At 40.9% G+C, this 12,204-nt stretch overlaps 3 protein-coding genes and 1 pseudogene across 3 annotated transcripts; 1 reads left to right on the top strand and 3 right to left on the bottom strand.

The window, feature by feature from the left end:
- Positions 1 to 3,273: 3,273 nt before the first annotated feature.
- LOC147909419 (uncharacterized) lies at positions 3,274 to 5,158 on the bottom strand. Its single transcript, XM_087407098.1, has 2 exons — positions 4,106 to 5,158; positions 3,274 to 4,046 (listed from the first exon to the last, which is right to left on the bottom strand). Exons 1-2 carry the CDS (start codon positions 4,279 to 4,281, stop codon positions 3,743 to 3,745), a joined length of 480 nt encoding a protein of 159 aa, XP_087263224.1. The 5' UTR covers positions 4,282 to 5,158; the 3' UTR covers positions 3,274 to 3,742.
- On the bottom strand, positions 5,105 to 6,965 carry LOC147909418 (uncharacterized). The gene is given in 2 exon segments (XM_087407247.1): positions 5,105 to 5,365; positions 5,367 to 6,965. Coding segments are annotated over 2 exon segments (1,197 nt in total). The 5' UTR covers positions 6,303 to 6,965.
- A 793-nt stretch (positions 6,966 to 7,758) lies between these two features.
- On the bottom strand, positions 7,759 to 8,762 carry LOC147909417 (uncharacterized). Its single transcript, XM_087407246.1, has one exon. It carries the CDS (start codon positions 8,425 to 8,427, stop codon positions 7,759 to 7,761), a length of 669 nt encoding a protein of 222 aa, XP_087263372.1. The 5' UTR covers positions 8,428 to 8,762.
- A 93-nt stretch (positions 8,763 to 8,855) lies between these two features.
- LOC147909416 (uncharacterized) lies at positions 8,856 to 10,627 on the top strand (annotated as a pseudogene).
- The last annotated feature ends 1,577 nt before the right edge of the window (positions 10,628 to 12,204 follow it).

The following is a 12,204-nucleotide window of genomic DNA, read 5'->3' as shown; positions in this document are numbered from 1 at the left end:
GATCTGTAACAATGTCCTCCGCTGATATGATCTAAATATTTAATTTTTTTATTAAGGAAAACACATTTTTTTGGATTAATTTTCAAGTTTGAAAAAACGATGTCTCTTCTTCTCTCAAACGATGGAAAATCTTTTCCAGGTTAACAACATTTCTTTAAAACTTTTATCAAAAATAGTCACATCGTTAAGATAGACTAAGCATATTTTGAAAAGATAACCCTTCAAAATCTGCTCTATTGTACGTTCAAATGTAACAGGAGCGTTACAAAGATCTAAGGGCATAACTTTGAACTGCCACAATCCGTTATCAATTGAAAATCGTCTTTTCTTTATCTTCTGAACAAATTTTAATTTGCCAGTATCCACTTTTCAAATCCAAGGTAAAAAACTAATTGTTATCTGATAGTTGGTGGTGGAGAATGTCATCTATCCTTGGTAAGGGGTAAGAGTCTTTTATCGTAATTGCGTTAATTTTGCGATAATCCACACAAAATCTTATTGTACCGTCCTTCTTTGTAACTACCATTGGCGAAGTCCATGGACTAGTGAATTCAATTACCCCTTGTTTTTCCATTTCTACAATAATTTTATTCACTTCTTTTCTCATTTGCAAAGGGATACGATGAGGTATTTGCTTGATGGGAGAAGAATCTTTCACATTAATAACATGTTTCCCAAATTCACAATTCCCCGCAATATCATCATAAGAAAATACATTATAAAATTCATTTAGAAAACTTTTCTTTTTCAAAGTTTTCTTTTCCGAGATTCCCCAAACAGCGCAAGCTCTCCTCAAAAAGCGTCATTAAATTCGATGGAACTCCAGCAACCACAATACCTTCTACGCGAGCGCATTTGAAATTAGTCAATATTAGAAACTGATCCGAGAAAAATGCAATCAAAAATATTTTGTAAATTAAATAATTTAAGAAAATCGACACCCAGAATACAATTATCATTTTTTTCGGTTATTAACATTGGTATCTCAATACAGTATTTTGCAACTCGAACTTTTACTATGACTTTGTATTTGATTGGAATTTGTTCCCCCGTGGGATATTTAACATTACAGTTGTCAATTATTATGTAATTTTTGGTTTACACGATTCAACAAAATTACTATTTATAATTGAAATATTGGAGCCCGTATCAATTCTAAGACAAGATTTATCATTAACTTTGCTTCATGATAAAAATCTTTCATGTTATTTTTAAGTTTATTTTCTGAAAGAACATTGGTTAATATAATAGTTATAAGGACGAAAATTAATATATCGATTATTAAAACATTGTTTATTTTTAATAGAATAAGAATATTTTCTGAAAGAATGTTGATTAGCACAATAATTATTATAACAAATACAATACATGGCTCATCTTTAGTGTCATCAAAGCATAAGCTTCAAGTAATAAATTCAAATATTTTTCGGGAATTCTTTTATTTCGAGTCTTCTCCGTAAAGCTCGACTATTCCTTGTTTTCCATTTTACCAGGACACTCAGAACGAAAAATGCCCATCCTTTCCACATTTCCAACATTCTATATTATTTCTATTCCCCTCAAAATTTTTATTCTTTGGAAATCTTTTAAATTTATTTCCATTAGATTTGTTCTCTTCTCTCTTCATTTTTTTTCAGTTTGATTTTTTTCCTTTTTAATAAAATCATTTTCTTATTTTCTTTCGAAATTTAAATTATTCTCTTTTTTATGAAAATTATTTTTTTGACTCAATTTAATTGCCTTCCCTCTTTCGATTGTTATTCTTAACGACATTATCCATTTGGACAACCCTTTTTACGAATCTGGAAAAAGCGAAAACAAATTGTGCGCATGCGATTTTATCGCGAACCGAATCGGGACACTTTGGTTATGCTGACTGTGATAACCTTTCTACATCAGAACCCAAAGAGATATTTTCTCCGAATTTCTGTTTTCTCTTAGTAAATTACGAATAATAGTATTGGAACGAATGCGTCTCTCCGAAACGCATCTCCAATTTCGACTTTAATTCTTCGAATTGTAAGTTCTCTAAATTTTTTATGCTTTTTTTTCCAAAATTGCACGTACTTTGTCTCGCAAACACGATATTAAGATAATGATCTTTGTTTCCTCTTCCCAAGTTCGCGCGGGCGATGAGATTGAATTGCGCGAAAAACTCGCACAAGGGCGCACTTCTGTCGTAAATGGTTTCACTTTTATGTATGATCTCCGCGAAGCAGCGCAGGCGAATCGAAATGATCGACACTCCCGACCAATGCGCGGACAATTCACGATGATTCACAATATTTGTATAACTGGCGACATTTACACAGTGCGACAAATATGTTCCCGGTCACGAACCACATCTCAGCAATCAGTGGCGACATCTGTGCGTTCAAACATGCATTTTAAAGGTTGAACATTTTGCTATCATCTGTCAAAGTTTCATTCATTTTGATTGACATATAACGAAGATATGACAGTTCATGTTAAACAAGATTTTGGTCGAGGTAGGAATTTACCAATTACTGGTGCATATTATCTCGAAGTTTTAAAGCGATTGATGGGCAGAATTCATCGTATTTGCCCCGAATATCGTGATGCAGAAGATTAGTCTTTGTTGCATGATAATGCACCGAGTCACACTTCATTGATTGTCCGTCAATGTTTGGCTCTTCTTTGGAAATCGTGTCTCTGTGTTAAACCATACCGTATTCATCTGATTTGGCCCCCTGCGACTTCTCATTATTCCCAAAATTGAAATTGAAATTGAAAGGACGCTTTTTTGATGACATTCCGACCATCCAATCAGCTTCTATACAGAAACTAGAGGCAATTCCGCAAACTGAGCTAGAACATGCATTTGAATCACTATTGAATCGCTGTAACAAGTGTATTGAAACCAGAGGAGAATATTTTGAATAATAAAACCAAAAAATATGCATATTGTTATTTCAATTATGATTTTCAGGCCCTGTCCGGGAACATATTTGTCGCATGTATACATCGGAGTTAATAAAGTTGGCAGCACTCGCAATCGGATTCGTGCGATTGACAATACTAGTAGATATACTAGGCGGGTTCTAAGCCATGGGGCTAGAAGGGAATGCGGGGTGCGGGGAAGTACTTGTAGGCGCGGGGAATACCTAACGCGGGGGAAAGAGGGTGAAAGGTCTAATCTCCTACACAATAGAGCTCCTACACAATAGGGCTCCTTTTTTTGTTATCAAAATTAGACCATGTTTTTCTTTAAAAATGCATTGATAATAAAGGTTTGAATTTGACCATGACATATTTTTCTTTTCTTTGAAAATGTATCGATAATAAAGGCTTGCATGTTAGAGAAAGATAGAGCGCGCGTGCTACGAGTGAAGAAAGGATGGAAGAATTAATAGAGTACGAGTTTCTTTTGTATGTACAGTTTTTCAATTTTTATGGTTTTTCCTGGCGCGTCGAGGCAAAGGATGGGAAGTAAAAGATAATACACATGAAATAAGGCGAACAAAAAATGTTTTATTTACATCTTATTACATCGGTTTTCGTACTTATTAAAAACTAAAGCTAACAGTTCACAATCAATGAGCTGCTGTCCATTGAAAATGTCGCTATCACATATAATGTTCTCAGATGCGATGTTGGAGAATCGCGTATACTTGGTATCTACCGTATCGATGAGTCAAGCTAATCGTTCGAATGTTACATCGACACACCAATTAAAGTCAAACATACGGCGTAGCGTCGTTTCGGTCATCATAATGCGTACCTATGAAGAATCGAGACGTACGACCGTAGCATAGTTCAGCATGAAAACACTGATGATTAGCGGTCCAACGCTTATAAAATTATCCTTGTATTCATTTCGAAACAGCTTATAAATATTTCCTCGCTGCTCGTAGAGACTCTTCCATGTTTCGAGAGATAGCGATAATTCGTGTCCGCGATGATCTCCAAAGACGATCTCCACGTAACTCGGTGGGCCAACGTTGATTCCAATTTCCAAAAATTTGTAGCCCGTATTCGTCAGATCGTAACGTCTGCTCAGTAAACGCACTGCACGATGCTCCGTACTGTGTACATACATAATGTTAAAAAACGTTTCTTCTATGTATAGAATGTTGGAACTTACATGTTATATTCCTTCTTCACATCACACGATGCACTGTTCTCTTTAGCGTACATTTTTTTTCGACCGTTCGTATAAGCGGGTATCGTAAGACTGATTGCATCCGTGTAAATGGTAATACTTCTGGAATCGATGAGAGAAGATAGGTTCTCCCCCTCTTTTCCAAAAATTTCGAACATGTTGCGACACGTTTTATCAAGTCTTTCTACATATTTTCTTTATCACGAATTTATACATACGTTTATACATACATTTATACACACGTACATACATACATACGTTTATACATATGTTTATACATACGTTTATACATACGTTTATACACACATACGTTTATACATACGTACATATGTTTATACACACATACGTACATTTATACATACGTTTATACATTACAAAGGAAGGGAAAAGAAATACATAATAAATATGTTAATGTATTTTTATTTAAAAAATTCTTTTGCAACCACTAGTTATATATTTTCAAAACATTTTGTAACGCGCAATTCTTAACATGTTGTCCACATCGTATAATATTAGTAACATCTAGATTAGATAAAGATTCCATGTCTTCGTAAACTGCATCCAGGGTCTCAATGTAAATGCGTTCTCGCTCATCGTCCAAAAGCAAGTTCCACAGCCACGTTCGTTTTTCGCGTCCCTTAACGTACACGATAGCATCATCTTCAAATACAGCTGCTGTGATCAGACGTTTCGCCTCGTTGTACGGGATCGTCCCGTCTTCCCATTGCATCCATGGTGATAAGCAATCAACCAGGAGGCGCAAAACCTGTCGGATCTTGTCAAAAGTTTCCATTGCACAGGACTCGTAAAAATGTAATGCGTGAGAACGGTCCCCTGTTTCAGCACCGCCACTTCCTTCACGATAAATTTCTTATTAACGATGAATCCTTGCAGATCCACGAACGTTGGCATGAGCATGTTGTCGAGAAGACTGCAGTCGATTGTGGTCGTATCGTAGATCTTATCGTGTTAGAGGTGCACTTAGGTGATTTTGCGCACAACGTTGGTCAATGGATTATACTGAATCACGCGATCGTGTATAATGAGACAATAGGCTGTTGTATTTGCAGGTACATTCTCTTTACATTCAAAGTCTAATCGCACGTCCACGGTGCCACTCTTGATTCGTTCTGTCGAGAGCAATCGATGATCAGAATGAACCATAACGTAAAAAAGTTGTAAAGGTGAGACTCGGCTCGAGATGCTCGTATCCGTAGTAGCCCTTGCAGAAACGCGCGTACAATTCGTACAGAATCGCACATCTGTTTTTGTCAAAATCCAGATTCAAGTCATTGTACGGATAACATTCCGAATTCAGGTAAAGTTTCGCATTGGTTAATTTGCAGTCATCGAATCGACTTACATCCTCGGACATGATGTTTTTTCGACCTGTTTGCATAGCGAAAATAACGTAGCGCGGCTTCTCGAGCTGAGTAGCCGTCTTGATGGCCCACGAATGCTTGGTTGTGCTCTGCAAGAGTGGAAATTCGTACAAATCCCACGAGCGAAAAGCCATGCTCAGATATCGTCCGCTCTCCAAAGCGCGCAACATCGACAGCTTATTTATCTCGCTCAATAACACATGCGGCATTCGCCACTGTACTTTGAATAATTCGAGCGTTGGCTCTACCGCCGGATCTCCCGTCAGACAATTGTTGTCGTTGCGCGCTCGTATTAAAATCAACTCGTGACGAGCGTTAATCACCACGCGTTTGTAATCTTCGCAAAATCCCAGCAGTACGTAGAGCGGTACACAGAAATTAAAATAGCCGGTTGGAGTAGTCTGCGCATCCCAGCCGGCATTCCGTAGAATCACGCTTCTGTCGGATGACACTATTACATAGTTTTTGAGCGTGCTAGTTATACCCACATTTCTATTACGATCAATCTCCACACCATTGAATTCATATCGAATCTCATCGAATATGAACGCGACACAATTATTTGCCAATGCCACATGAGCATCTTGGATCACAGCTTTGTTCTTCGTCAGTTTTCCCTCGACATATAGAAAGCTTTCGTACGGCAGTGTGTACAGATCCTGTTGCTGTATAGGTATTCTTATATCGTCACTGTACCCGAATGTTGTATTAGCGAACGGGTTGTACGTGTGAGTCTCAATCTTGACGATGCGATCGTCAAAGATCGGCTCATCTTTAATGTTTAAGATATCAGTCATCTTAAAAGTTGCGCACCACGAATCCCAAAGATTGTAAAAATTTAACGTTCGACGCACTGAGCTTCTTCTTGCTGACGCAGTTGGATGAGCGAGCGTTATCGAGCGGTGATGTTACCAGCTTTGTAAAGAATGCGTTATCTCTCTGCGTGCGCTCCGCTCCGTTCAATACGAGCATCTCACGCTCGCTGTCGCTGTCGCACGTGCAATCTGACGGTGATCTCCTCTCCGCGAAAATCGAGCAATCGTCCGTTCTGGTCGACGACGCGTATCGTTAGATCCGTAATGCTCCGTACCGTGATCGGCAGGTAAATGATCTGCGTCGGCCTCTCCGATATCTTATATCCTGGTGGCACGCTCGATGAAAATTCGTTTATCGTGTGCGCGCTTTTGCCGTTGCTGTACGCGCCCGCGGTCACGTTACACTCTACGCGGATAACGTTTACATTCATTATGTTGATCGACATGTTCGATTCGTGCCATCTTCGCGGTTGCAGCATACGCTTCGACGAGAATCCCAGCAGCGATCCAATGATGTTGGGCTTGCCAAAGTTTATTCTGTATGCACATTTAATCTCGCATCTCATCGTGTTGTAGTTTGCGCGGAGCGTAATCGGGTATTCTCCACCCTCACAATTATCATCATCAGTGTCATTGTTGTTGATGCTGTTGTTGTTGTTGATATTGTTATTGTTATTATTGTTGTTGTTATTGTTATTGTTGTTGTTGTTGTCATTGTGCACTACGTCAACGGTTTCAAGTGCGTTGCGGTGCTAACGTTTCCGTAAAATCATACGTTTCAAAAATTCATTTATGTCTCGCACTTCGTACGAACCTTCGGGAATTGTAATTTCTGCATCGTCTTTGCCAAAATAAAATTTATTGTTCGATTCGTTTACATTCGGTATCGTGTGATAAGTCTCAAAAATCACCAGACCGAGCTCGTAATCGCCGTCACTCAAATCTATGGAGGGAAAGTAATTCGCCGCGAGGACGGTGCTCTTCCCGCTCAGCGTAAGTGTCAGCGACATGACGGAAAAAGCGTTCGACTAATACTGAGATTTTACAGCACCTCGTCGAGCTTTTTAAATTCACGCGCGTCTACCATTTGTAGAAACTGCAGACACATTTGACCGCAGAAGCTCTGATTGTACGTCTGATAGGACGTACGATTGTACTCTATCGTCGTAGCACCGTTCTCGAAATATCGCACTAGTTCCTTGGGCGGTCGAAGATTACCGAAACTGTCAAAGTATATGACGTGGTTGTTCCTCTTGGCGTATGCTACCCAGTGAGTACCCGGCCCGGTCGCATCGTCCATTCACAATACCGCTTTCGTTTCGGTGCACCCCGCTCGTCGGTAAAGCGTTACGCATGAAGACACCTCTAAAGTATGGTACGCGCATACGTCTCGCGAGCACGTCCAATTGCACGTTGGTAGTTGCACCCGAGGGCATTTTTATCGTCTTTTTGGCGTTTTTTTTTTCTTCGCTGCTACACCCTGTCCGCGTTTATAGGGGCCGAGATATAGTCCGCGTCCATATTTGTACGGAGCGAGATACAGACCGCGGCTCTGTTCCATCGCGCGGTCGTGACGTTGCAGCTTCTCGAGCTGACGTCGCACGGCTTTGCTATCGTTTACCGCTTTCGCCACGCTGGCCGCTCCACCAATCAAGGACCCGAGCGCGCCCAACATTGGTAGAAAAGGTAATGCACCACCTCGTTTTGCCGTTGGAAATATCCGCTTTTTCGTTGTCTTCTTCCTCGTTGTCATCTTCTTTTTTGATTTCATGCCCATGCCGATCTTGGTCTTGGCTTTCATCGCTGCCCAAACGGCAGCAGCGGCAGCTCTCTCGCTCAGAGCCGAATCTCTCGCGGTGACACGTTTCCGCGCCTCCTTGGCGAGTACTTTGTCTGCCGCGTGTCTATCGGTGAGATCGTTGCTTCGAGAATATGCAATGTCGTGTTCTCGGCACGCCGCGTCCAGTGGATTTATGCCCACGTCACCTCTGGCTAATCGCTTCGTAAGCCGAGTGCCCGGGCCGCAAAACTGGTAGCCCGGAATATGTAACTCGAAAGGAAGCGCGTTTATCGTTCGATTCAACAGACTGCCGCCCGACGCTGACATTCGTTACAGTCCTTTATCTTAGGTGCGGGACCGTCGATGTGCGTCCTCTGCCACGGCTGATTGTAGTGCTCGTCGCAGCGACGATACGTTTGAACCTCCGAATCCGCCTTCACGTGTTCCGGAAGCTTGTCCCACACGTAGTCGATATAGTCACCGTACACGCGTAAGAGTACAACCTTCGGTATATACTGCAGCTGCTCAGCGTTCAAGTCCTGAATGTCGAAAGGATGACACAGCATGAGATACATTTTGCTACTGCGCGACTCGTAAATTCGCGCGCCTTTAAATAGTCGTTCGAGAGCGCGTAGCCTTAGTGTGAGCATGAAATTCGTGCCGCAATCGTTGTCGATACGCGTCACGAACTGCGAAATCGCAAATGATGGGAGGCAGCGTGGAGAAGCGCAAGCACGGCGAAATGCTGCCGAGTACTATACGCGCGATCATTTGCGGCCCATCGAATTGTGGTAAAACCAACGTTCTCATAAGCTTACTCGAGAGCCCGAATGGCGTGCGTTTTGAAAACGTGTACGTCTACTCGAAATCGTTGTAACAGCCAAAGTATCGATATCTCGAAAATTTGTTTACGTCTATTGACGAAATCGGCTATTTTACGTTCTCCAACAACAGCGATATCATTTCACCGAGCGAGGCGCGTCCAAATTCTATTTTTATTTTTGATGACGTGGCATGTGACAAGCAGGATGCAGTGAGAGAATACTTTTCGATGGGTCGCCACGCGAACGTCGACTGCTTCTATCTCTGTCAGACATACGCGAGGATACCTAAACATCTGATACGTGACAACGCGAACCTGCTGATCCTGTTCAAACAGGACGGTACCAACTTGAAACACGTTTACAACGATCATGTGAATACTGACATGTCGTACGATGAATTTTTCACGTTGTGCCGCGACTGTTGGCAGCAAAAATATGGATTTCTAGTGATAGACAAAGACAGTGAGCTCACAAACGGACGATATAGAAAAGGATTTAACGAGTTCGCGATACCGTAACGTGACCAGTCGTTACCAATACTTAGCCAGAGACGAACATGGCGAATGTGCGCGAGCGTGAAAAAATCGCGAGGGAGATCGAGAAGACGAGTGAGTCGATCCGCAAGAAATATCGCGCTCTGAAAACCGGTAGAATCGAGGAGGGCATCGCGTTGGACAGACATTTTAAACCTCTTATCGAACCGCTGCGACTTTTCGTCGACAACCCCAGCATGCGTGCTACAAAAAGAGAGTCGCACGACGAAGATGCAACGTCTGCCTCTAAACATGAGAGGAAGGAGGAAGAGGAACAAGAGAAGGAGGAGGCAGAAGAAGCGAATGAGACGTTCGAGCGTTCCATGACTCTGCATAAATCCAATGATCGATCGCGCACAGCCGATAACCTCCACACCATGTGCCAAAATCGTACCGACGATAGAGTCGTTGGAAAATGTTTTCGAAACGACGGAAGACTCGCTAGCGACGAAGATTCAAAATCAGCTGCAAACGTCGGAAGGTCGAGAGGCGTTACGAGCCGGCTTGGGCCCACTGGGGCAAAAGTATGTCGAGGCTGCCCTGAGGGGAGTGCAAGATAAAGAGAGCGGTATAGATCACGTGTACGGCATTTACCTACACAAGGATGGACTGATGTTTGGCAATAAACGTTTCGATGTGGATGACGCGGACAACATAATTATCGATGGCGTACGATACGCCGGTACACCTGGTCTTTACGAGTTGATTTTCAAGAGAATTCCCGACGATACTCTCTACACAGAAGACGATATGCACAAGTACAAGAGCATGCTGTTGGTGACGAACGCGCACAAACATAAGTACCATTCGCAGGGTCGATTATTGAGCAACAGGGGATACAAGTACAAACATGTAATCGCACCGTTGATGTCGATCACACCCAAGAAACAGAAGAAGAAATCTGGAAAGGGATTACCTCATGCAATGATGACATTGAATGATAACGCGATCGATTACGAGCACTGGGATGATCCCAACGAGCTGGTGGATCGTCTACGATTGCTCGACGCTTCGCACCGAGCAGGCAACAACGCTCACAACGAGATGCTGTCGATCATCGAGGAACTTCGCGAAGCTGGTCTTATTATAAATTAAATCGCATAGCCATGAAACGATTCAGTTGAGTAACATCAGCGAGAAAAAATACATTATTTTCTCGTACTCAGTGTATTACACGTTGAATCATGAAAAAGAAATCTGAGAAAAAGAGAGAAAATTAGCTCCGAGAGACGTCACTGTTGGATCAGAAGGGTGTCATATACTACGAACTGCTAAAACCGCATGAAACCGTTACTGGAGATCTCTACCGACGGCAACTGATGCGCTTGAGCCGTGCATTGAAGCAAAAACGGTCGGAATACTTCGAAAGACACGATAAAGTCATCTTGCTGCACGACAATGCTCGCCCACACGTTGCAAAACCGGTAAAAACATACCTGGAAACACTTAAATGGGAAGTGCTACCGCACCCGCCGTATTCTCCTGATATTGCACCTAGCGACTACCACTTGTTTCGATCATTAGCTCATAGCTTGTGCGAGCAGAAGTTCACATCTTACGAAGATTGTACAAAATGGTTCGATTCCTGGATTTCATCTAAAGATGAACAGTTCTTCCGACGCGGTATTCATTCACTGCCCGAAAGATGGTCAAAAGTAGTAGAAAGTGATGGGAAGTACTTTCATTAATGTATTTTTTAATGCTCATGTGAAATAAATAACATTCTTTCATTAAAAAAACGCTACGAATTAATTCCAACACCTAATAACTTTGGAGATTAGTAACTTATTAAAAAATTGGAGAAATAAGTGGTATATTGACCCAAACGGATACAAAAAATTATATGTATCTGATGGTGAACTTCCGAGATCTTATGGACTGCCAAAAATTCACAAGGAAGGTCATCCACTAAGATTAATAGTTCATTGCATTAACAGAGCTTTTTATCCACTGGCGACCTTCTTCAAAAAAGAAATTATAGACAATTGTAATAATAATAATTTTAGTTACGTAAAAAATAGTCATGATTTAGTAAATAAACTTAATGGAAAGGTAATCGAAAGAAATTTTAGTATTATATCATTTGACGTGGTCTCTACGTACACTAACATTTCGACGGATTTAGTATTAAAAAGCATCGAACGTAGATGGAACTGTATTGAAAATAAGACTTCGATTCCTTTACAGGAGTTTATTAAGGCAGTTATGATTATAATTAACTCCACATTTTTTAGATTTGATAAAAAAATATTTAAACAGATTTTTGGCATGCCAATGGGATCTCCTTTATCCCCTATACTAGTGAATATAGTTTTACAAGACTTAGAACAAGAAATTTTTACTACAAATAATATCATCTCGCTGTTTTATTTGCGTTATGTTGGCATGTTGACATTGTGTTAGCTGTACATAAAGAAAAGGTTGAAGAAGTTCTAGAATTATTTAACTCGTATCACGATAGATTTAGATTTACGGTTGACTTTGGCGATGAAAACGGTATTAATTTTCTAGACGTCAAATTAATCATTCAAGAAGGAAGTATCATCTTCAATATGTATAAAAAACCTACCAATTTGGGGAGATATTTAAATTATTTTTCGAATCATCCATTAGCACATAAAAGCGGAGCAATCATTGGGCAGCTTGATAGAATTTTACTGTTGTCCCATCCCAAATTTCATGAAAAAAACATTTCTCAATTAATTCACACTCTTCTAAATAATGGCTATCCTCTTAAATTCATATTT

Source organism: Acromyrmex echinatior, chromosome 6 (assembly GCF_024713525.1).
Source record: "Acromyrmex echinatior isolate Ae372 chromosome 6, ASM2471352v2, whole genome shotgun sequence".
NCBI classification, from domain to species: domain Eukaryota; kingdom Metazoa; phylum Arthropoda; class Insecta; order Hymenoptera; family Formicidae; genus Acromyrmex; species Acromyrmex echinatior.
Note: the sequence above shows the minus strand (reverse complement) of the source record. Positions and strands in the feature narration are given on the sequence as shown.

Excerpts from the sequence above, each read along its gene's own strand:
- LOC147909419 (XM_087407098.1), bottom strand. The coding sequence starts at position 4,281 with ATGTTCGAAATTTTTGGAAAAGAGGGGGAGAACCTATCTTCTCTCATC. Across the intron at positions 4,047-4,105 it reads GTGAAGAAGGAATATAACAT|TACGGAGCATCGTGCAGTGC; the intron begins GTAAGTTCCAAC and ends GTATGTACACAG.
- LOC147909417 (XM_087407246.1), bottom strand. The coding sequence starts at position 8,427 with ATGTCAGCGTCGGGCGGCAGTCTGTTGAATCGAACGATAAACGCGCTT.